At 37.6% G+C, this 27,300-nt stretch overlaps 1 protein-coding gene across 1 annotated transcript in view; it reads left to right on the forward strand.

Moving 5' to 3' along the window:
• The window catches only part of LOC306863288 (uncharacterized protein C8orf34 homolog), a gene marked incomplete at its 3' end in the record, with an annotated part of 130,502 nt that overhangs the window by 88,166 nt on the left and 15,036 nt on the right, over positions 1 to 27,300 (forward strand). The window contains exons 9-11 of the mRNA XM_079406537.1: positions 892 to 974; positions 3,551 to 3,624; positions 16,153 to 16,282. Of these exons, the coding sequence (XP_079262663.1) occupies positions 892 to 974; positions 3,551 to 3,624; positions 16,153 to 16,282 (287 nt within the window). The remainder of the gene's footprint in view (positions 1 to 891; positions 975 to 3,550; positions 3,625 to 16,152; positions 16,283 to 27,300) is intronic.

The following is a 27,300-nucleotide window of genomic DNA, read 5'->3' on the forward strand; positions in this document are numbered from 1 at the left end:
ACTCTCATTCTGACGGCACCCATTCACTGCAGAAGATCCATTGATGAGCAAATGATGTAATTCTAACTTTCTTCAAATAAAATCATGGATGGGTATATTTTCATTCAATTTTCATTTTTGGGTGAACTATTCCTTTAAGGATGATGGTACTATATAACAGTGAGATGTCCATAAAGGGATAGTTCACTTGAAAATTAGAACTTTGTTGCCTTTCTTTCATTCCTAGATGACAAAAGATGTTAGACATTATGTTTATGCTATCAAGCTCCAAAAAATGACAAATAAGTCCATTAAAAACATAAGACTAAGTGTAAAGAACAGACTGAAATCACCCCCCACACTGAAATAAAGAGCAGCATTAAATTCTGAAAATGAGTAATGATGAGCATATTTTTTGCATGAACTGTTCCTTTAAGAACAACCTCTCTTTAGACAAGCTCCTAATCCCAGCATCCTCTGAGATAGAAATGATGGGTGTTAAAGACAGCTGCGCAGTTTGGCGATTAGTAGATTGCTGTCAGGTCTTAAGCGTTCCCCTATGTTACGCTCTGTCTGCATTCCAGCCTGCCCATATCCTCATCCTCCCCTGATAGTGATAAGACAAATAGACAGCTTTGGCACGGTCTCATCACATTTTATGAATAGAGACTCACTGTCTCCACTTGTTCTCATCCAGCAAAGACACTGGGTAAAAATAGAGATTTTATTTGATACTGATCCATTACACAGAGTTCTTTCATAGCCTTAGCAGAGAGTTTACTCTGAAAGGAGAACATGATATTTTTTTCTCTGTTATCTTCCACAGCTATCATAACTGTGGGGAGAAATGCAAGCCACTTATTATTGAAATTAAAACCTGTAATGCTCAATTTTTTTTATTAATTTTTTTAGGCTTCAAGGGGACAGTCTAACTGCTAGGCCTGAAGAGGAACCAGCACCCCATGTCCCAGAGCAAGCTGTGCCAGAAATACCTTGTAAGTACCTACAGTCACTGAAATGAATGGGGCATGGGACAGCATTTATTCATGGGATATAAAGTCAAACAAAAGGCCAATCCTAATATGTGATCCTGGACCACAAAACCAGTTATAAGGGTACATTTTTAAGATTTATACATCATCTGCAAGCAGAATAAATAAGCTTTAAATAAGCTTTCAATTGATGTATGGCTTGTTAGGATGGGACAAAATTTGGCCAAGATACAACTATTTGAAAACCTGGAATCTGAGAGTGCAAAACAAATCTAAATATTGAGAAAATTGCCTTTAAAGTTGACCAAATGAAGCCTTAGCAATGAATATTACTAATCATATATATATTACTTTACCCTATATCTTTATCTTTACTTGACCCTCTAACTCTAGCACTCTCTATTCTAATTTTATTTGATCTATATGTCTTTTTATTTAAAAAAAATAAATAATAATAATTATCTGTACTGTGTTCGGCTAACCAAGACATGTAATAGCACTTGCACGTTGTTGCTCTTTTGTTGGTTTTGATTGCTTCTTATGTCCTCATTTGTAAGTCGCTTTGGATAAAAGCGTCTGCTGAATGACTCAATTATAAAATAATTAAATATGTATATGCCTTTTGTGCTAACTTTATATATAGACAAAGTTTGGAATATTATGCTTTTTTCTTGTTTGCTTTTTAAAAAAGTCTCACCCAAGCTGCATAAAATGAGTACAGTAAAAACAGTAATATTGTTAAATATTATTATAATTAAAACATTTACAATGGTTTTAGTATTTTAATATAATATCCTAAATTTTTTTCGAATTCTTTGAATAGAAAGTTAAACGAGTACCCTTTATTTGAAAAAATAAAAATAAAACATCTTCTGTAACATAATACTTTACTGTCACTTTTGATCAATTTATTGCAGCCTTACTGAATAAATGATTATTATTATTATTATTATTTTATTTTATTTTTTATAACTCTTACTTACCCCAAGCTTGTGGATGGTAGTGTATGACGATGGATTACACAAAAAAAAAAAAAAAATTAGGCAGCACAACTGTTTTCAACATTAGGAAGAAATCACATGGAAAAAAATCCATTTGTAATAATATTTCACTATTACTGTATTTTTGTTTAAATAAATGCAGCCTGAGCGTAAGAGCCTTATTCCAAAAACTTTAAGAAACCTTATGTATAACCAGTGTTGGGGGTAATGCATTACAAGTAGTGCTAGTTACGTAATCAGATTGCTTTTTTTTAAGTAACTAGTAAAGTAATGCATTACTTATTAATTTAGATGGAAATATCTGAGTTACTTTTTCAAATAAGTAACTCCAGTTACTTTGTTTCCCATAAACTGACTGACAGCTCTCGTGTTGCCATGTTGAGAGAAATCGGGAGTAAGTGCAGAGGTGTTGTGTGTGAACATGATCTTACTATAGTTCTAGACTAAATATGAACATGTATTTACTCATCTCACCTGCACAAAAACAGATTCAGTATTCCTCAAAATGAATAAAACAGTCAAATGCAAACACAGAATATGGAGCAAACCTACAATAATTAAATATGTTAAATAAGACAAATATAATTCCTGTATTTAATCCCATTTTATTAATGTATTTGCTACTGACCTTCAATTATCCAATTCAACCATACTAATAAACAAAAATGACACATTTGTGTTTCATTTTTTGTTATTGCTGAATGGTGTTGAACTTTCTTCTCCTGCGTCATATTCTTCATGCAATTTGTTTGAGCAGCGACCTCTACTGTACAGACGTGAATTTACATTTCCTTCAGCCTGAGGCCTATTCATTTCACATTTGGCATGAAAGCGTATTTGCATTTGTAAAAGAAGAACTTTTTTATATAAAAGCAAACAAGCAAGCCCTGCCGAGATTTAAAAAGTAACTCAAAAGTAATGTAACCCTTTACCTTCCATAAAAAGTAACTTAGTAACGTGATTAGTTACTTGTTTAGGGGGTAACCCAATATAATATTGCATTACTTTTAAAAGTAACTTTCCCCAACACTGTGTATAACCTTGTGTAACCTTATGTATAATTGATTTATTAAGTGCAAGAGGCCAAACTTCTTTTTCATGCAGACAAACAAACAAACAAATAAATAAATGTTTATTATAAATATAATTTTTTTAATTATTTACTTTTGTTGCATTTAAAAAAACAAACAAACATATTTTCCCATTCATTCATTTTGATATTATTCATTTATTTATAGTTTTTTTTTTTTTCATTCAACTCAGTAAAGGACTTTAGTGGGCCCCTCCTGACAGACAAGAGTACCTCCCAGGTAGGTCCATAGACAAACCACCCTGCTCTTGTCTCCTTAAATCACATATCATATCCAGATAGAGCAGATTTATGTATCAGGTTTTGGAGTCTGCTGAACGGGGCAGCCTGTTAAAAATTAGTCTTTTAGTTCAGGATTCACTCACGCTTACTGAGGAAATTTAATCTATCCATTGTCTCTTGAGGGGCCCTTTGGTGTCGAGTGTGGGAGCGTATTGTGAGTGTGTGTGTGGTAAAGGCTTTATTGTGTTTTTTTGCTTCTGGATCAGGTCCATTACCCGCGGTGACAGAAACCCTGACAGCAGCAGAAGATCTGCAGACGGCCTCTCAGGTGACAGGGCCGGTAGGTGATCCTCACCCAGCAAAACTGTTCATTATATCACTTTCCCCAAGTCATTAATGTCTACAGCATCATCTCCATTGTGAACGTTGTCAGAGGGACAGTTAAAACCACTTGCAGGACCGGCCCCAGCGTGACTTGAATATTTGTCTCCATGCTTGTCAAGCTAGAGGGGACGCTCACCTAGCCAAACCAGGAATAAGAGCTTATCATGTGAAAAAGGTACATTGTGTTTGATTAAAGAGCTATTAAAAAGGTGCAGGGTTTGGATGAACAGTCTTGGCTGTGTACCTGATGAGAAAGCATGCAACACTTGCGTCCTTCTCGCAGAGCATCGTGTTGTTGATGGAAAAGTGTTCGTTTACATTCGAGAGAGAGGTCAATGAGGACACCTGTGTTGTAGAAATCCCCCATTCCATCAAATCTGTCAGCAACAGCCACCAGAGGCCAGAACAGACTTCCAACATGGAACACAATAACAGTAACAGGAGTCTGGAACCGTTCACACAGAACACATTCTCGTGTTCAAAGACAGCTGAACAGAACACAAGGGTCGAGTCTGTCTATCAGTCTGTTCATCTATCCATCTGTCTGTATGTCGTTCTTTCCATCCATCCATCTCTACAGAATCATCTGTCAGTCTGTCATTATCTATCTATCTATCTATCTATCTATCTATCTATCTATCTATCTATCTATCTATCTATCTATCTATCTATCTATCTATCTATCTATCTATCTATCTATCTGTCTGTCTGTCTGTCTGTCTGTCTGTCTGTCTGTCTGTCTGTCTGTCTGTCTGTCTGTCTGTCTGTCTGTCTGTCTGTTGCTATATTGATCTTTCAGTCTATCTGTCTGTCGTTCTACCTTTCATACTATTGTTCTTTCTATTGTTCTATCTGAACTCTAGGGCGTTTTTGTTGATAAGACAACGTTCTAATTAAAATTAGTTAATTTATTCCAGAAAAGTATTCTTACATTCAAATTTGTATTACAATTCTGCATCCTGTTTGCAGAGTTAAAATTCAAATTAGAGATTTCAAATTGGAAATTAAAAGGTATTCTCCAATTCAGTTCTGACAGGTGCACAACCCATGTATTTACAGTTTTTACAATCACTGGGAAACATTTTTCAAAACTGTTCACACAGTTCTCCTAACCAACTTTCAGCTTGGCATAGCAATACATTTCACAACCAAAATGCACTAAAACTACCAATTCATACATTCCTTAAATCTATTCATTCTAACCAACAAAAACACGTAGTCACTCATAAGACAGTGATCTAAAAACACTAAAAATATAGGTAGTAATATACAGTATTTCTTCTGTAAAATTTCTTTACAAAATAAGGACAATTCTCAACTGTTTAGAAATCACTGCAGTGTATGTTACATGATCCATGTTTACATTACTGTACAATAATATTCCTAAGTTGGCCCCATTTGTATAGATGGTAAAACAGTAAAGTTTGGTTACTGCTGTGCATTAGCCTTGCTGATCTTTCCTATTAGGCCGGTTTATTTATAACACAGAAAAATACAGTTGTTCTTGACAAAGATGATGTCTATTTCATCATATATTATTGCAGGAAGAAAAATCCTTTTTGTTCCACATTTCAGATTCTAAAAATTCATGTTCATTTACAGTAATTTCACTAAAACATAGTATGCCGTTTAGCCCACATAGACTGTTGTTGTGCTCACTGTGTGAAGAGTTTGAAAACCAAATTGTTGAGAAATGGGTCCCAGTGATTGTTAAAAAAAACCTTTACTCTACAGCTGGACTGATGGCTGTGTTCTTGTCATCTAGGGACACAGCCATAGAAAAACAATTAAAAACTGTTCAGACCTATGTGAACAACCCATCTCATTTCATTCAGAGTCTGACTCTCAAAATCTCATGGGAATTTAAATTTATACAGGTTTCTGTCACTACAGCAATCTCAAACTCCGTATAACCCATCATGAAGTGGTTATTTTTCTATCAGCAGCAGAACAGAGAGTGCAGCTATAATTATAGAAGAAAAGTGTTGGAAAAATCTCTTTAGGAATCTTTTAGGAGTCGTGTGGAGCTTATGGGCTGAGAGCTCCAGACAGAGTGGCAACATCAAACCTGTGAGGCTTCTTCTTCGTCGCCCAGCGGGGACACCCAAGGAGCTGTGACTACCCTGAGAAACTGTACCACAGAGTAAACAATGCCGTCCGGACACCGTATAGGGCCTCACACGCACTTACGTCTGCTTTCTCATTCACACAAAAACATGCTCTTTACTTTGGCTTGCATTTTTAAGACCTGTCTCTATTTCTGAAAAGAGAGAGACAGAGAAAGTGTGAAAGGAGGCCCAATCGTCTATAGATTAAACGTGCCAGTGAGCTAAGAGCGAGACGGCTAATGTTTCCCACATGGAGCGGCGTGTGTGAAAGGATCAGATCACCTACTGCTGCTTTTTAAAGCTTAATGTGGTTGTTTTCTTGTTAATTGCTTATTTTGGGCTCTATTTGAAAGGCAAATGCGATTCTCTCGTCTTGCCGCCCAAAATGGCACGAAATACAAACGCAATACTTTTATGAGCTGAGTCACTTCTTGGGACAACAATAGTTATGAGTGCTGTATCTGTGCTGATCACCTTCTGGCTGCAGCTCTTGTTTTTAGTCTCATAAATGATGATCAAGATGGACAGAGCTGCTTATGGGCTCCAGGTTGCACAGAGCATCTTGGGACACTTCAGTTTTGTTGGCCTATGAATAATCTATTTTTTTTTTTTTTTTTTATTATATCATTTTATTTTAATATAATTATTCTTATAAGAAACATTAAATATACCATAGAACTGAATATTTATATGCTGTTAAACAAAATAAACCAAAATTCATAAATTAAATGGACCAATTAATTTAAATAGAAAAATATTTTGTATTGTTTATATAAATAATTACAATTATAAAAACTTTTTTTTTAATGTTTATATAATTGTATATATTGTATATTTGTCAGAGTGTCACCACAGTCACCGCAGTCTCCACCAACGACACTCACCAGATCCCAATCCCCTGATTTCTGATCACCACCACCTGTCAGCACTAATCAGCAGCACTATGTCCCTACACTCCTCCCGTTCACTCACTGTCTGGTCTCAAACATTCTATGTTGACTAACCTGACCCACTTACCTTTTGTCTACCTACCAGTTGCTCCTGTGTTCCTATCCCCGTTCTCCATTGCTCCTGTGCTCCACCGTCTCCACGCTCCGCTGTTCCCTCTGAATCCCCTGGATTAGGAAGCAAGGACATTTACACTCAGATAAGCCCCAAGAGACTTCCCATTCCCCGCCTGCTTACCTGGACTTACTGCTCATCTCATTCCCCTCTGCTGCTTTTCAATAAACATATTGTTTGTATTGCACATACCTCTGTGTCTCGTGTCTATCTGCTGACAGAAGACCAGACCAGAACCGACGACCGGAGATGGAGTTCCCGAACCCCGCCGCTGCGGATCCCCTCGAAGAGCTGGTCAGCGCTCTTCGAACAGCTCTCTCTCCGATCACACACCCTCAGTCTGCCTCTGCCAGACCCATGGCCATCCCTGCAAATTATTCTGGTGAGGCGGTTGAATGTAGCAGTTTTCTACTCCAAGTTTCACTCTACATAGAGATACAATCCCATAAATTTTCCAGCGAACGGGCTAAAGTTGCCTTCCTGATCTCTCTGCTAACCGGACGGGCATTGCTCTGGGCACGAGTCATCTGGAACTAACAGACCACTATAATTAACTCTTTCGATGCTTTCTCTTCCCACTTCAAGGAGGTCTTTGGCCTATCCACTGGCTCGCTCTCCATTGCCGACCAACTCATCCACCTCCGTCAGGGAGCTTATTCGGCCAGTGACTATACTCTGCAGTTCCGGACCCTGGCGGCTTCGTGTGGATGGAACAAGGCAGCGCTACTCACTGCTTACCGTCAGGGCTTGAATCCACAGATCAGAGCCCAGATGGCAATCTATGATGAAAATGTCGGTCTGGAGAGCTTTATGCAGAAGGCCGTTATGATCTCCCAACGTCTCACGGATTGTCAGCTGGACATAACCGCTCATTCTCCGTCCTCCATAACCAGCTGCCTGTCCTCCAGTACCAGAACCTATGCAAAAGGATACTAATCGCCTCTCATGAGTGTGCTCAACGTCCCGCCACGGGGCTGTGCCTCTACTGCAGAGTTCCGGGGCACTTCATTTGGGTGTGCCCCTCTCGCCCCCCACGCCCAGCGTTGAGTATCCTCCAATTGGAGCCTGCTATCTCTACCTTACCACTGTTAACGGTATAACTGCTCACCCCACGTCATTTCATTTCAGAACCTGCCCTCGTGGACTCAGGATCCTCAGGCAATTTCATCTCACAAGCCCTCCTAAAACAGCTTGATTTACCCTGCCAGAGACAGGCCAAGCTGAAGATTGAGACCATACAGGGAAAATTGCTTTGGCGTGGGCACATCAAGTTCCAGTCTCCGCCGATCACTCTGCAAGTAGACTGGCTTCATCAGGAGAGGATTTCCTTTCTGGTACTGGAGGGACCCACCGTCGATATCATCCTGGGACGCCCCTGGCTATCTCAACATTCCCCTGAAGTCAGATGGGATACCAGCGAGATCCTCCGATGGAGTAAAACCTGCATGGGGTTGTGCCATCGACCTGCTGCCTGGATCTATACTCCCCAAGGGTCGAGTATACCCCCTGTCCATCCTGGAGCGCAAGGCGATGGATTACATCAAGGAGGCTCTCCAACAACAGTTAATTCGCCCTTCCACCTTTCCGGCGGCCTTGAACTTCTTCTTTGTGGGCAAGAAGGACGGAAGCTTGCGGCCCTGCATCGACTACCGGACCCTCAATGATCACACTGTCAAGCTCTCTTATCCTCAAGCCCTCAAGGAACTCCGTGGGGCCCGTATCTTCTCGAAGCTGGACCTGCAGAGCTCATATAACCTCGTTCGTATCGGGAAGGCGACGAGTGGAAGACGGCGTTCATTACCCCCTCAGGCCACTATGAATATCGGGTCATGCTTTATGGCCTTTCCAACTCTCCGTCCGTCTTCCATGGGTTTATGAACGAGGTGTTAGTTCCTCCACCGGTTTGTCATCGTGTACATAGACGATATCCTGATCTACTCCCGGAACCTGGCCGCACATCGCCATCACATGACGCAAGTCCTACGCCAACTCAGGAAACACCACCTCTACCTGAAGCTTGAGCAGTGTGAGTTCCACCGCCCCATGGTTCAGTTCCTCAGCTACATCCTCAGTGCGGATGAGATCCATATGGACCAGGGGAAGGTCCAAGCCATCCGGGACTGGCCCCAGCCTCAGTCAGTAAAGGAACTGTAACGATTCCTCTGCTTCGCAAATTTCTACCGGATGTTCATTCTGAACTTCAGTCTCCTCTCAGTCCCCCTCACTTCCATGCACCGCCAGAAACCCAAGTCTCTGTCCTGGAACTCCGAAGCTCGAGCCACCTACAAGAAGCTCCAGGAGGCCTTCTGCACTGCTCCCATCCTCTCACATCCCAAACCCCAAATCCCATTCATAGTGGAAGTGGATGCCTCCACCACCGGCGTGGGAGCAGTGCTGTCTCAATACCACGGAGAGCCTCCCTGACTCCACCCTTGCACTTCTCCAGGAAGCTTTCCCCAGCGGAGCGGAACTACGATATTGGAAATCGGGAGCTGCTCGCCATTAAACTGGCGCTGGAGGAATGGAGACACTGGCTGGAGGGAGCTCAACACCCCTTTACCATCATCACTGACCAAAAAAACCTGGAATATCTCCGAAGTGCTAAGAGGTTAAACCCCAGGCAGGCTCGCTGGGCCCTCTTCTTCACCTGGTTCCAGTTTTCCATCACGTATCGACCTGGAGATAAGAATGTCAAGGCAGATTCCCTCTCACGTATCCATGCCCCCGACGAACCCTCTCGCTCCTCCAAGCTCGGTACTGGTGGCTCAGTATGGCATGGGATGTCTCTCAGTACGTTCATGGATGCTCAGTCTCCGCCATCTCCAAGACTCCACATCACTTACCTGCTGGAAAATTAGTCCCATTACCCATTCCACGTCGCCCCTGGTCCCACGTCGGAGTCGACTTCGTCACAGATCTCCCCAAGTCAGAAGGTTATACCTGCATACTCGTTGCAGTTGACAGATTGTCCAAAGCCTGCAAGTTAATTCCCCTCCGGGGTTTACCCACAGCCCTCGAAAGCAGAGGCCCTCTTCCATAATCTCTTCCGCACCTTCGGCAATCACGGAAGATGTCGTCTCAGACCGTGGGCCACAGTTTGTCTCCCGTGTCTGGAAGGCATTCTTCAAACTCCTCTGTCACCGTCAGTCTCTCCTCAGGGTATCACCCCCAGACTAACGGCCAGACTGAGCTTAAGATTCAGGAGATTGGGAGATATCTCCGGGCCTACTGTCATGACAACCAGCACAGCTGGAACCGCTTCCTCCCATGGGCCGAGCATGCACAAAATTCCCTCAAGCAAACCACCACCGGCCTCACCCCTTTCCAGTGCATACTCGGCTACCAACCCTCTCTGTTTCCCTGGACAAAAGAGTATTTTTAGTCTGCATTACTGTATTTTAGATCCCCTAATCCTATCCCATACTGGTAACACTTTAGAATAGGGAACACTTATTAACTACAACTTTTCCCTCTATAAATTCCTAATTTGCTGCTTATAAATTGTTAGTAAGTTAGTTGTTAAATTCAGGTATTGGGTAGGATTAGGAATGTAGAATAAGGTCATGTATAATAAGGCATTAATATGTTCTTAATTACTACTAATAAATGGCTAATATTCTAGTAGTATGCATACTAATAAGTAACTAGTTAAGAGACCATAAAATAAAGTGTTACCCCCATAAATAAACTTAACTACTTTACTATCTATTAATAAGCAGCAAACTAGGAGTTTTTAGAGACAGGTGTTGTTGTTTGTTAATAGTGAGAATCCCCAAACTAAAATATAAACTTTATTATTTGTTTTTGTATTAGACATCCTCCAACATGAAATCAGTGGACAAATGAAGCAAACCTCTCATATTGCACACAAATCTGATTCTCATAAAGCATTTCAGAAGTATGTCATGCACACTTTTGTATTTGGCCCCTGTCTTATCTATTACTGTAGCTAGATATTTATTCTTAAACAACAAAAAGTGTGTTGGTTGGTGTTTTATTGTTCACAAATGCACTTTTTTCCCTTGCTATCAGAAATTTGAAGTACTTTATTTAAACATCTACTTTAGCTTTTAGCAGGAAATGGATGATTTTTCATTAATTATGTAAGTATGGAGATGCTCATTCCCTTGGCATCTGTTTTTGTAGTGGTCTATAATGTATACCATCTGCTCTTACTTCAGGAAGAATCATAAGTTACTTTTATTTTTACATTTATTGACAGGTGAAAATGAGGATCCTGTGTAAGTTGTCTGTAAAATGCTTTTCCAAACTCCACGTTCTGCAGATTTGATTCATTTTAGTAAATGTTGACAAATAGAAGAGAATAGCATTGTATTATTGTTTTCTTGAGTGAAACAGCAGCAATATATATATTAAAATGAAAGTGTACCAATGTTGCATTGCCAACTTACTGAAATATGTTCAGACCCTAGAAAAAAACTCAATTAAAACAAACTGTAATAAATTAAATCTAAATAGTTTGTAGCACAAAAATAAAACAATGAAGAAATTATAAAATATAACATTAAGAAGTGTATAAATCACTCGTATGTCTAAACAAATATTGTCCAACAACTACAGCAGCAAATAAAGTTACAGCGGGAGTCTGTGTCTGTCGTGCCTCCTCTGAGTCCACTGAGATTTAACAGATCCCCCTAAAGTGTGCCATGAGTTTACTGGGGGTAAATGAGAATAAATGAAAGTCACGTGAAAGGAGGCAATGCCTCCATCGTGATATGATTGGATACGACTGGTTATGATCGGCTATGATTGGTTTGTGCGATAAATCCCGCCTCCCGTGTTTAAGTCAGTCTGAATCAGTTTAAATTGTTACTGCTTTGAGTTAATATTTTGGAATATTATAAATATTTGGAATAATATAAAATGCTTAAAAAACATTAACTTTATGAGATATATACTTGCCTTTATTAAATAGAATATTGATTACATTGTTAATGTAAAAATATAAAATAGAAGTTTTATATTATTTATTTAAATTTTCTCAAAAATGTGACTGAGACATGAATTTACTTTGGATTTTAAAAAAAAGCCTCATATATATATATATATTAGTGCTGTCAAAATTAGCGCGTTAACGCAGGCGATTAATTTTTTTTCAGATTAACACGTTAAAATTATTTAACACTGTTTAAATTATTTAACACTGTAATGCAATATATATATATATATATATATATATGGTGTAATATATATATATATATATATTACACAAAAGATAGAGAAATTATATACTGGACTGTTTTATGGCCATTTTTATCTCTCACATTCAGCAAACAAACCAGTTTTTAGCAGCCCAGCCCAGAAGGACTGGTGCAATACGGTCGGTGGTGTTTGCTTCCTTGTGCCGGGGTGGGCCACCGCTCTTTATAGTGACTCTCTTCCCTTGTGGCAGGTCGGTGTGGGCAGAACACAAGCCTCAGCGCTCTGTGTACATGCTAAACATCACTGTGGCTTGAGCCTGCGGCCTCCAACATGGCCGTAAAGAGCCAGCGGACCCAGATGTGACAGCAGGCAATGAGCCAAGGCAATGTTGTCCCTGTGCGGTGAATAGACACAGGCCAGCAGCGATGGCAAATGTAAATCCTTGACTTTGCCTTGTGGTTTTTGAACCTGCTTCCAATGAACTGGATATTTCTGAACAATTATAATGGCGTTTGATGTGCGTAAGCCTGTTTAATGGCCTTTGAGAGTGAAGTGTTGTGCTTTTCCTGTGAGGATTGAGGTGAATGGTGGATTGGTCGCCAGTGGTTAGACCTAAATATGGGCACACATACACACCGTGAATACTTAAAATGCGAACGGCCGTTGAGTGGTCTCATGTTTATTCTCAATCTGCATTTAATTTCTAAAGCAATTGGAATCATGCTTATGAGTGGACGGAAGCCCCTTTAAAAGTGGTTGCAAGCTTTGGTGGACCAGTCGGATTGCTCTTAATCCACAATTTCTCAAAGCAAACGTAAAACAGCTGCTTTGTTTGGCCGGTAAACAGCTTGTCTCTGATCGACTCACACGAAACTGATTTGTTGAAACTAGTTTGACTCATACTCTTCCGAGTCGCACGCACACATCACGATCAATAAAGACAAATGTCACTGTAAACCGCAGTCGTGCTGAAGGGAATGGCATTGTGCTTCCCAAATATTGCTTCAGTGTGCAAGTATCTAAGCTCTATTATGGGTTGTATAGTCAATGACGGTTCTAAGTGGAACCCATAAACCTCAAGAGAATGGATTGGCCAGTAAGGCGGAATCAGAAATGAATCATCCTCGAATATTAACGCTGACATGCATCTCTTAACAGCAGCCTCATTATTTATGAAACAGTTTCTGTTAACTGTCATTCATATTTATTTGTTGTTACTGTAAATGTAGATGCTTGTCTATTGAGAAATGTCAAAATATTTGTGAGGGAAGAGTTTTCTTCCCAGCATGTTTAGATGAATGGCGCTTTGAGGGGTGTGTGTCGAAGGTTTGTTTCATTGGGTTTGGAGATTCTCTTCAGAGTTAAAATGAGTGTGTGTTTGTATGACCGTCCTCCATCTGTATGTATGGACATGGCCTGACTTTGCTCTGTTTAAGTTAATAGTGCATTATTGGCCAGGAAGCCGGAATCACAGATATGGTTTTGTTTATATGAATGTATCTTGGGTTATTGGGGTAATATACTCTTCCATCGTTGTTTATCTTGTTAGTGTGTTGGGTGTATAACGTGTGTCTGCCTGTTGTCTGTCCGCCTATGCATCTGTCTGTCTATCTGTCTATCTCATAAAAGTTGTTCACAAAGGCGTCATTTATTTGATCCAACTTACAATAAAAACAGTAATATTGTGAAATATTGATTTGTTGTTATCAAATTTTAAAGGGTTTTGATTTTTATTGAAATCATGACCCTTTTTTCCATGATTCTTTGATGAACAGAAAGTTAAAAATTCTAAAAGTTATTAAATTATAATTTTTTTAATTTATAGATCAACATCTTGAGGCTTCAAACTTCAAAATAAACAGTTTAGAAGCAGACGTTCAGCCAATACTGCTGTCATGTGTTTATTATATTGATTTGTCTGCCACAGTTACCAGCGAACACTTAATAGTTTCACTGTTTTAGATTATATTATTTATAGATCCTTTTCAGCACTTGTGCAATGGAAAATGGCAGTAGTATAAATGCGTCAGCAAGTGTAAACAGCTTGAAAAAAAAGTCACTTGTTGGGCAGCGTTCCTAGTCATTTAATTTATAAAGGGAAATAAAATGCTTCATTTTTTAGCAAATAAAAACATTATACACAATACATATTGCATTCAATACTGACATTACTTTCAGTTACAACTGCAATAGATAGAAATATTGATAGGGTTTATTCAATACTTCTTTCCCAAGTCTACACGCATGATGTGTACAGTACATAACAGCTCCAGATGGCTATTTAAAATGTTATGGATACAAAAACTGATCCAACTTGTATTCTTACCCACCCTCTCTTTTAATTGCGACTTAAGTCCATCTGTTCTCCTCGGGGGATTAAGGATGTGTTTGAAAAATATACTGCAGATCTGCCTAGATGTAGTATGCTGCTGCAACCAAGAGACCAAACAAGAACCAGCGCAGAAAGTGGAAGTGAATTTCAGAGTGATATAGGAGGTGGTCAGGCCTGAGCAGCATCTTGACTTGCCCTCAGTAATGTTCTGAATGACAGATGTTTCCCAGCATGGATGGGATATACGTATTGCTGGGATATACGATTCTGCTTTTGATCTGGCAATTGATGTGAGATGATCTTATGGGGTTTTGACTTATAACGTAAAGCTGTCCCTCGACTGCTCCCCGGGCACTGCAGCATAAATGGCTGCCCACTGCTCCGGGTGTGTGTTCACGGTGTGTGTGTGTGTGTTCACTGCTGTGTGTGTGCACTTTGGATGGGTTAAATGCAGAGCACAAATTCCGAGTATGGGTCACCATACTTAGCCGTATGTCACATCACTTTCACTTTCACGTCACTATATTGGACTAGACTATAGTATAGTGTTTTATATGAAAGTTGTGCAGTACTTTTCTCTAAAATTGTTCTTCGCTCTTTCTCTAGTTGTTTGACTTTTTAAGGCTTTGAACACACATAATTTAAAAAAATACTACATCCTTTGTTCTTTATGTGCTAATTGATTAAATATTTGGTAACAGTTTAGTATAGGGACCAATTCTCACTATTAACCAGTTGCTTATTAGCATGCCTATTATTAGCATATTGGCTGTTTATTAGGACTTATAAAGGACATATTCTGCATGACCATATTCTACATCCCTAATCCTACCCAATACCTAAACTTAACAATTACCTTACTAACTTACTTACTAACGAGCAGCAAATTAGGAGTTTGTGGTAAAAATCACAGTTGATGGTTTGTTAATAGCGAAAATTAGACCTTAAAATGAAGTGTGACCAAGTATTTTAGAAATTCCCAAAGAACAACAAACAAGAACATTTTTATAGTGCATGACACACAGTTATCAGTAGCTAGGCTAACCAGTTAGCCTGCTAGCTGTGCTAAATATTTTTAAGGTCTTGTTTACAGAGCATCTTGGCCTCTGAGCTGGTTACCACTGAAATACAACACCTAATGTTGGCTTTAATATGAGGGTATAAGAATAATTGTTAACACTTCACTATTAACTTGCTTATTAGCATGCATATTACTAACATATTGGTTGTTTATTAGTAGTTACAAAGCACATATTCTGCATGACCATATTCTACATCCTTATCTACATCCATATTCTACATACTTATTCTACATACAAGACTAGATTTGTTATAAAAACAGTGTTTCTTGCATTGCCCAGCAATAAGCTAAATCATTACACACCAATGATTTTGATTAATCTATTGTTATGGTTTATTCTCCTTAGTCTTGAATTGAAAGGCTGTATTCTTAATCCCCACACTGCAAGTTTTTTATCGCGAAATAATAATAGTCATATATATAATCGTATAATATAATCGTCACCCGTTCTCGGATCCCTAGAGTTTATTGATTGTTACTTCAAAATCCTATAACCACTTCTGAACATCTAGCACAGTGTTCACAAATAGAAGTTCAGTCATTGCCGCCATCCAGACTTTCATCCCAAAGAACTGTGGTTTTGTGTTTTTCTAATTTCTCTTAAAATGTAATTGGCCCTCATTATAACAGATATGGCACAGTGTTGTAACCATAAGTTGTATGTAAAAAAAAAAAAAGGACTGAAATTCAAAGCTAATGCGACTGTTTTGTGTGTGTGTGTGTGTGTGTGTGCCGTAGCGTCACCCTGTCTGGGCATCGGATGTGAAGCCGATCAGAGGCACGAGCCCCCAGACGCCCAGACGTGCTCTGCAATTCCAGGACTCACTTTTCTCCAAAGAATTGGAGAACATGGGCAAACATCTTGCCGGTAGGTTTTTAACACACAGACACCCACATGCATATAAAACAGGCCACTTTTCCATTACAGCCTGACACTGTCAAAGGCCACACATGTGAAAGTCTGCCTGTGAACACAGGGATGAAGGTGTCTGATTGGCTAATTAAAAGCTGATCTACCTATTAAAATATGTTGTGAAAAACGGTGACCATCTTTGATTCATTTAATAATGACACCACCACACTAGCTTGTTAGCGTCACTGTGAAGTGACAAATCTCTGTCTGTAGATGATCAAACTGAGCTGATGGTTTGATCTCGCAGACCTTTGTTAGACGTTGTGTGTGTGTGTGTGTGTGAGACGTTCATTTCATTTGGTAACCGCAAGCATTGGGCAAAACTAAAGGCACAAACAGCATAAAGCATTCCAACATGTGTCACACAGTTGTTTGTTTACGCATGTGCTGCTTTTTATTTCAATTCGCTGTTGCACACTGAATACATTTGAAACACATTAAGTATTTAAGAAGGGCACTCTCACTAAGTCATCAGGGCAACAGCTGTGTGTGTGTGTGGATGTGGGAGGCTGACATTTAAACACGAAAAATTAACAACCTTAGCAAAGTAGACACGAATATGTAGCGTTTGCACGCATACTTCTATTCAGAAAACACTAAAATTATTGTTGATGTTTCACATATATATAAATACATATATGTATATATGAAACATCAACAACAATTACAGTGTTTTCTGATTAGATAAGTGCAAAAGCTACATATTCGTGTCTGTCTGTCTGTAAATACATATAGATATAACAGAAGTAACATTAATAATTATAAATATTAATATTAATATTAAATAATGTTCATAACATATTTATACATGCACGCACACACACACAATTAAATAAATTATTTAAATTACATATTACAAATTGTATTTATGATGACAAAATATCATTTTAAAATTAAAAGGCATATATTTAACTGACTTGTTTAAAAGCTGTACCTTGAAACTTTTATATAGTGACGGATCAAACATTTTATAAAAAATTCCAAGTTATTAATAAATTATTCAGATTTAATTTAACAAAGTATAATACAAAAATATAATAAAAAACAATAACAACGTTTTTGTTGAAGCCAATTGTTTTAATACATACACGTACATACATACACACACAAACACACACATATTATATATATATATATATATATATATATACAGTGCCCTCCAAAAGTATTGGAACAGTAAGGCTAATTCCTTTATTTTTGCTGTAGACTGAAAACATTTGGGTTTGACATCAAACGATGAATATGAGATGAGAGATTAACATTTCATCTTTTATTTACAGGTATTTTCATCTGGATCTGATACTCAACTTAGAAGATAGCACCTTTTGTTTGAACCCACCCATTTTTCATGTTACCAAAAGTATTGGAACAGATAGAATTAACAGATTAAAGTGAAAAAGACTTCATATTTAGTTGCAGATCCTTAATCAATAACTGCATCAAGCCTGTGACCCACTGACATCACCAAACTTTCCATTCTTCTTTTGTGATGCTTTTCCAGGCTTTCTTTCTGTAAATTGTCAGACAAAATATTTCTGTAGACTTCTGAGTTAATTTTGCTGCTGCCATCATGTGTTACATCATTAATGAAGATTAATGAGCCTGTCCCAGAAGAAGCGATGAAAGCCCAAGCCATTACATTACCTGTGTAATGTGTACTATAACGTACACCTGTGTACACTGTGTTTCAGATGAGCTTGTCTGTTTGGGATCATGAGCAGATCCTTTCTTTCTCCAAACTTTAGCCTTTCCATCACTTTGGTCCATAAAATCAGTCCATAAAACCTTGTCCCAGAATTTTTGAGGCACGTCTCCTATTCTTCTTGTTAATGAGTGGTTTGCATCTTCTGGTGTAGCCTCTGTACTTTTGTTCATGAAGTCTTCTGCGAACAGTAGATTGTGATACCTTCACTCCTGCCCTCTGGAGGTTGTTGCTGATGTCACTAACAGTTGTTTTAGGGTCTTTCTTTACAGCTGTCACAATGTTTCTGTCATCATCTGCAGATGTCTTCCTTGATCTACCCGTTTGAGGTGTGTTACTTAGTAAACCAGTGGTTTCTTTCTTCCAAATGGTTGTACTTGCTATTGCCAGTGTTTGTGCAATGGTTTGATTGATTTTTCATCTTCTCTCAGCTTCACAATTGCTCGTTTTTCACCCATAGACACCTCTCTGGTTTTCATGTTGGTTACACGTCTAACTAACTATAAATGCAGTCTGCACGGATCTGAAACTGAGCGCAGACATTCAGTGCTATTTATTGTTTGAATAATAAATTAATAGGACACACCAGGGCAACAAAACACACCTGTCAGTCACATGTTCCAATACTTTTGGTAACATGAAAAAGGGGTGGGTTCAAACAAAAGGTGCTATCTTCTAAGTTGAGTATCAGATCCAGATGAAAATACCTGTAAATAAAAGATGAAATGTTAATCTCTCATCTGATATTCATCTTTTGATGTCAAACCCAAATGTTTTCAGTCTACAGCAAAAATAAAGGAATTAGCCTCACTGTTCCAATACTTTTGGAGGGCACTGTATATATATATATATATATATATATATATATATATAATATGTGTATGTTTGTGTGTGTATGTATGTACGTGTATGTATTAAAACAATTGGCTTCAACAAAAACGTTGTTATTGTTTTTATTATATTTTTAGGGCCCAAGCCAGTAAGGCGCAGGGCCCTATTGTTCTTCTAAGGATTATTTTTAGGGCCCAAGCCAGTAAGGCGCAGGGCCCTATTGTTCCCCTAAGGATTATTAGGGCCCAAGCCAGTAAGGCGCAGGGCCCTATTGTTCCCCTAAGGATTATTATTTTTTTTTTTTTTTTTTTTTTTTTTTTTTTTTTTTATTATTTTTTATTTCGACTATCCGGGTACTTTTGGGGGCCTTAACGTGCCCGAAAACTCTTGAAAATTGGCACACACATTGGAACCTGCGGCCATTAGGACGCCGCTGAGGCTGGGACCCGGGCGTGGCACAGGGGCTCTACGGCGCCCCCTGCAAAATTGTCAGAAAGCTTGATGTATAGCTCACACATACTTGCACGTATTCATATGAAACTTGGTACACATATAGAACTCATTGAGCTGAACAACTTTCACGCTGCATGTTTTAGGCTCCGCCCAACAGGAAGTCGGCTATTCAGGGCTGTTTAAAAAGCGCATGCTCTGGAATTTGATATACTCCTCTGAGGATTTCCATACGATTGCCACCAAACTCGGTGAACATGATCTCAAGACATTGGGGACGCTAAATTGCGAAGATATTTTTGATATGTCGAACGGTTTGCCCGTGGCGAGGCGATGAAGTTATGGCGAAAAATGAGACCCAGGAAATGCCTAATAACGTCCACATACATTGTATGATGTAGATCAAACTTCAGTGATTTGTTCGTTGTATGATGCCGATCGGATAGATGTGACTATTATGACTGAAAGTTATAGCGCCACCAACTGGCTGCAGGAAGTGTGTCGTTTTCAAAATGCTTTGAATTCAGCATCTTCTTTTTACTCGATTTGCTTCAAACTTCACCAGAATAATGTCAAAACATGGCCGATGTAAAACTGTGAAGGGAATATTGATATCTAAAATTATGTTACCATGGCAACGTGTCAAAGTTGAAAATTCGTTTCTGGTGATTTTGAGGCAGATAACATGTTTAGAATGTCATGAAACTCAACACACATATGAGTATTAATGATAGTTAGACACTGGAAAAAGCTCATAAACGGGCGTGGAAGAGGCACTCTATAGCGCCACCTTTTGTCAAAAATGGGGGGGTTAGTTTTAGCTACAGATACCAAACTCGGTACATAAATTGTTCTTATTAATCCGGACAACTTTCTAATTTACAATCATTAGCTACGACCAACAGGACGTCGGCTATATTTATTTTAATGTGGGTTTTTTTAAAAAACGGGCTGTAAACAAATTCATACTCCTCCAAACAGAAACACGTAAATCACACCAAACATTTTTTCTCATGACGCCAAAATACTGAAGATGCTAAATTGCGGACGGATTTAGGATATCTTGAACGATGATTTAATGGCAATTTATTAAAGTTACAGTAAAAAAGAGAAAACTTTTTTTTTTTTTATCTTTTAAGAGCAGCTTCCAAACACTTCATAAAAAATTACATACACAGAACAATACAGTCTGAGGATATGTGATTAATTTCATGAATTTACAATAGACTATGGTGAGAAGAAAATTTAAAAACTATCAGAGAGTTGATATAATGCTTCTGAGTGAGAGGTCCTGTCAGCCTGCAGCTGAGTGAGGGGTGGGGGTGGGGTGGGGTGTGAGTGACTGTGTGAGTGACTGTGTGGATTGAGGCAGTGGGTGAGAGAGAGAAAGAGAGAGAGAGGGTCTGTTTTTTTAAAATCTTTAAAAAATGCTTATAAATCATTAAAGATTTTGATAACACTTTATAATAAGGTCTCAATTCTTAACATTAGGAAATGCATTAATTAACGTGAACTAACAATGAAAAATATATTTTTACAGCATGTTAATTCTTCCATGATAGTATGAACTAACAAAGAACTTTTTTTTTTAAAGCATTTATTAATCTTTTTAATGTTAGAAAAATAATCATGTTCAAAAGATTAACTTTAAAATGTAATAATATATAAACACATTTTGGAATTAATATTCATCAACATTAAATGGTATATAATTATTAATGATTATATATATATAATGATAGCTACAGACACCAAACTCGGTACATAAATTGTTCTTATTAATCCGGACAACTTTCTAATTTACAGTCATTAGCTACGACCAACAGGAAATCGGCTATTTTTTTTTTTATGTGTTTTTTTTTTTTTTTAAACGGGCTGTAAACAAATTCATACTCCTCCCAAGCAGAAACCAACAATTCACACCAAACATTTTTTCACATGCTTCCAAGATACTGAAGATACTACATTGCGGACGGATTTAGGATATCTTGAACGGTGATTTAATGGCAATTTATTAAAGTCACAGTAAAAAATAACACTTTTCTTTTTTTTTATCTTTTAAGAGCAGCTTCAAAACACTTCATAAAAAATTACATACACAGAACAATACAGTCTGAGGATATGTTATTAATTCCATGAATTTACAATACACTATACAGAGGAGAACATTTTCAAACTTATCAGAGTTCTCCTGTCTCTGTGCTTCTAATGTGTGCGGTAGGTGACTGGGTGGGTGACTGACTGTGTGAGTTCAGTGAGTGTGGAGGGAGAGAGAGAGAGAGAGAGAGAGAGAGAGAGAGAGGGTCTGTTTAAACTTCTCAATAAAATCCTTAAAAAATGCTTATAAAGCATTAAAGGTTTTGATAACACTTTATAATTAAGTCTCATTTGTTAACAGTAGGGAATGCATTAATTAACATGAACTAACAATGAAAAATGTATTTTTTACAGCATGTTAATTCTTCATTGATAGTATGAACTTACAATGAACTAACAATGAACAAAATATTTTTAATATTAGAAAAATAGTCATGTTCAAAAAATAAAACTTTAAAATGTAATAATATATTAACACATTTTGGAATTGATTTTGATAAACATTAAATGGTATATATTTATTAATTATGTAAATTAACAACAGTTAAATAATGTTGTTTTTTAACATTGGTTAATTCACAAATAACATTAAATATTAACAATATATTTTTTACTTTATTAATTTGTGTTAGAAAAAATTATTCATGTTAGTTAATGGAAAAATAAATCATTAAAACCTTTGGTAACTATAATAATTTCTCATTTGTTAGCATTAGTAAATGCATTAACTAACATCAACTACCAATGAAAAATATATTTTCACAGAATTTAAAGTTTTATATGTTGTTCTGTGTGTGTGTGTTTCACTGAGTTGATGGTTTGGATTAACCCTTTAATTGCCGTATCCCTTAAAACCAAACTGCCAGAGGGTTACTGTGATGCTTGTGCTCGCTGGGCACCGTTTTATCGATGCCACCGGGGTGGCGTATGCTGACGGCTTGGGCCCGTCATCGCTGCTCGCAGCTATATTTATTTTTTTTTTTATTATTTTTTATTTCGACTATCCGGGTACTTTTGGGGGCCTTAACGTGCCCGAAAACTCTTGAAAATTGGCACACACGTTGGAACCTGCGGCCATTAGGACGCCGCTGAGGCTGGGACCCGGGCGTGACACAGGGGCTCTACGGCGCCCCCTGCAAAATTGTCAGAAAGCTTGATGTATAGCTCACACATACTTGCACGTATTCATATGAAACTCGGTACACATATAGAACTCATTGAGCCGAACAACTTTCACGCTGCATGTTTTAGGCTCCGCCCAACAGGAAGTCGGCTATTCAGGGCTGTTTAAAAAGCGCATGCTCTGGAATTTGATATACTCCTCTGAGGATTTCCATACGATTGCCACCAAACTCGGTGAACATGATCTCAAGACATTGGGGACGCTAAATTGCGAAGATATTTTTGATATGTCGAACGGTTTGCCCGTGGCGAGGCGATGAAGTTATGGCGAAAAATGAGACACAGGAAATGCCTAATAACGTCCACATACATTGTATGATGTTGATCAAACTCCAGTGGTTTGTTCGTTGTATGATACCGATCGGATAGATGTGACTATTATGACTGAAAGTTATAGCGCCACCAACTGGCTGCAGGAAGTGTGTCGTTTTCAAAATGCTTTGAATTCAGCATCTTATTTTTACTCGATTTGCTTCAAACTTCACCAGAATAATGTCAAAACACGGCCGATGTAAAACTGTGAAGGGAATATTGATATCTAAAAGTATGTTGCCATGGCAACGTGTCAAAGTTGAAAATTCGTTTCTGGTGATTTTGAGGCAGATAACATGTTTAGAATGTCATGAAACTCAACACACATATCCATTTTAATGATAGTTAGACACTGGAAAAAGCTCATAAACGGGCGTGGAAGAGGCACTCTATAGCGCCACCTTTTGTCAAAAATGGGGGGGTTAGTTTTAGCTACAGATACCAAACTCAGTACATAAATTGTTCTTATTAATCCGGACAACTTTCTAATTTACAGTCATTAGCTACGACCAACAGGACGTCGGCTATATTTATTTTAATGTGGGTTTTTTTTAAAAACGGGCTGTAAACAAATTCATACTCCTCCAAACAGAAACACGTAAATCACACCAAACATTTTTTCTCATGACGCCAAAATACTGAAGATGCTAAATTGTGGACGGATTTAGGATATCTTGAACGATGATTTAATGGCAATTTATTAAAGTTACAGTAAAAAAGAGAAAACTTTTTTTTTTTGTATCTTTTAAGAGCAGCTTCCAAACACTTCATAAAAAATTACATACACAGAACAATACAGTCTCAGGATATGTGATTAATTTCATTAATTTACAATACACTATGGTGAGAAGAAAATTTAAAAACTATCAGAGAGTTGATAGAATGGTTCTGAGTGAGAGCTCCCCTGTCAGCCTGCAGCTGAGTGAGGGGTGGGGGTGGGGTGGGGTGGGCTGTGAGTGACTGTGTGAGTGACTGTGTGAGTTGAGGAGCTGGGTGAGAGAGAGAAAGAGAGAGAGAGGGTCTGTTTTTTAAAAATCTTTAAAAAATGCTTATAAATCATTAAATATTTTGATAACACTTTATAATAAGGTCTCATTTCTTAACATTAGGAAATGCATTAATTAACGTGAACTAACAATGAAAAATATATTTTTACAGCATGTTAATTCTTCCATGATAGTATGAACTAACAAAGAACAATTTTTTAAAGCATTTATTAATCTTTTTAATGTTAGAAAAATAGTCATGTTCAAAAGATAAACTTTAAAATGTAATAATATATAAACACATTTTGGAATTAATATTGATCAACATTAAATGGTATATAATTATTAATGATTATATATATAATGATAGCTACAGACACCAAACTCGGTACATAAATTGTTCTTATTAATCCGGACAACTTTCTAATTTACAGTCATTAGCTACGACCAACAAGAAATCGGCTATTTTTTTTTTTATGTGTTTTTTTATTTTTTAAACGGGCTGTAAACAAATTAATACTCCTCCAAGCAGAAACCAAAAATTCACACCAAACATTTTTTCACATGCTTCCAAGATACTGAAGATGCTTCATTGCGGACGGATTTAGGATATCTTGAACGGTGATTTAATGGCAATTTATTAAAGTTACAGTAAAAAATAACACTTTTTTTTTTTTTTTTTTATCTTTTAAGAGCAGCTTCAAAACACTTCATAAAAAATTACATACACAGAACAAGACAGTCTGAGGATATGTGATTAATTCATGAATTTACAATACACTATGCAGAGGAGAAAAATTTAAAACTTCGAGATCTCCTGTCACTGTGCTTCTAATGTGTGCGGTGGGTGACTGGGTGGGTGACTGACTGTGTGAGTTCAGTGAGTGTGGAGGGGGAGAGAGAGAGAGAGAGAGAGAGGGTCTGTTTAAACTTCTCAATAAAATGCTTATAAAGCATTAAAGGTTTTGATAACACTTTATAATTAAGTCTCATTTGTTAACAGTAGGGAATGCATTAATTAACATGAACTAACAATGAAAAATATATATTTTACAGCATGTTAATTCTTCATTGATAGTATGAACTTACAATGAGCTAACAATGAACAAAATATTTTTAATATTAGAAAAATAGTCATGTTCAAAAAATAAACCTTTAAAATGTAATAATATATTAACACATTTTGGAATTGATTTTGATCAACATTAAATGGTATATATTTATTAATGATGTTAACTAACAACAGTTAAATAATATAGGTTTTTAAGATTGGTTAATTCACAAATAACATTAAATATTAACAATATATTTTTTACTTTATTAATTTGTGTTAGAAAAAATTATTCATGTTAGTTAATGGAAAAATAAATCATTAAAAAATGCTTATAAATCATTAAAAGCTTTGGTAACTATAATAATTTCTCATTTGTTAGCATTAGTAAATGCATTAACTAACATCAAATACCAATGAAAAATATATTTTCACAGAATTTAAAGTTTTATATGTTGTTCTGTGTGTGTGTGTGTTTCACAGAGTTGATGGTTTGGATTAACCCTTTAATTGCCGTATCCCTTAAAACCAAACTGCCAGAGGGTTACTGTGATGCTTGTGCTCGCTGGGCACCGTTTTATCGATGCCACCGGGGTGGCGTATGCTGACGGCTTGGGCCCGTCATCGCTGCTCGCAGCTATATTTTTATTTTTTTTTTTTTTTTTTTATTTCAATCATCCGGGCACTTTTGGGGGCCTTAACGTGCCCGAAAACTCTCGAAAATTGGCACGCACATTGGAACCCGCGGCCATTAGGACGCCGCTGAGGCTGGGACCCGGGCGTGGCACAGGGGCTCTACGGCGCCCCCTGGAAAATTGTCAGAAAACACGATGTATAGCTCACACATACTTGCACGTATTCATATGAAACTCGGTACACATATAGAACTCATTGAGCCGAACAACTTCCGCGCAGCATGTCTTAGGCTCCGCCCAACAGGAAGTCGGCTATTCAGGGCTGTTTAAAAAGCGCATGCTCTGGAATTTGATATACTCCTCTGAGGATTTCCATACGATTGCCACCAAACTCGGTGAACATGATCTCAAGACATTGGGGACGCTAAATTGCGAAGATATTTTTGATATGTCGAATGGTTTGCCCGTGGCGAGGCGATGAAGTTATGGCGAAAAATGAGACCCAGGAAATGCCTAATAACGTCCACATACATTGTATGATGTAGATCAAACTTCAGTGATTTGTTCGTTGTATGATGCCGATCGGATAGATGTGACTATTATGACTGAAAGTTATAGCGCCACCAACTGGCTGCAGGAAGTGTGTCGTTTTCAAAATGCTTTGAATTCAGCATCTTATTTTTACTCGATTTGCTTCAAACTTAACCAGAATAATGTCAAAACACGGCCGATGTAAAACTGTGAAGGGAATATTGATATCTAAAATTATGTTGCCATGGCAACGTGTCAAAGTTGAAAATTCGTTTCTGGTGATTTTGAGGCAGATAACATGTTTAGAATGTCATGAAACTCAACACACATATGAGTATTAATGATAGTTAGACACTGGAAAAAGCTCATAAACGGGCGTGGAAGAGGCACTCTACAGCGCCACCTTTTGTCAAAAATGGGGGGGTTAGTTTTAGCTACAGACACCAAACTCGGTACATAAATTGTTCTTATTAATCCGGACAACTTTCTAATTTACAGTCATTAGCTACGACCAACAGGAAGTCGGCTATATTTATTTTAATGTGGGTTTTTTTAAAAAACAGGCTGTAAACAAATTCATACTCCTCCAAACAGAAACACGGAAATCACACCAAACATTTTTTCTCATGATGCCAAAATACTGAAGATGCTAAATTGCGGACGGATTTAGGATATCTTGAACGATGATTTAATGGCAATTTATTAAAGTTACAGTAAAAAAGAGAATTCTTTTTTTTTTTTTTTTTTTAAGAGCAGCTTTCAAACACTTCATAAAAAATTACATACACAGAACAATACAGTCTGACGATATGTGATTAATTTCATGAATTTACAATACACTATGCAGAGGAGAAAATTTTAAAACTATCAGAGCTGCTTCTGAGTGAGAGCTCCCTGTCACTGCTACTGAGTGAGGGGTGGGGGTGGGGTGGGCTGTCAGTGACTGTGTGAGTGACTGTGTGGATTGAGCCAGTGGGTGAGAGAGAGAAAGAGAGAGAGAGGGTCTGTTTTTTAAAATCTTAAAAAAATGCTTATAAATCATTAAAGATTTTGATAACACTTTATAATAAGGTCTCATTTCTTAACATTAGGAAATGCATTATTTAACATGAACTAACAATGAAAAATATATTTTTACAGCATGTTAATTCTTCCATGATAGTATGAACTAACAAAGAACATTTTTTTTAAAAGCA

Source organism: Barbus barbus (assembly GCF_936440315.1).
Source record: "Barbus barbus genome assembly, chromosome: 44".
Taxonomy (NCBI): domain Eukaryota; kingdom Metazoa; phylum Chordata; class Actinopteri; order Cypriniformes; family Cyprinidae; genus Barbus; species Barbus barbus.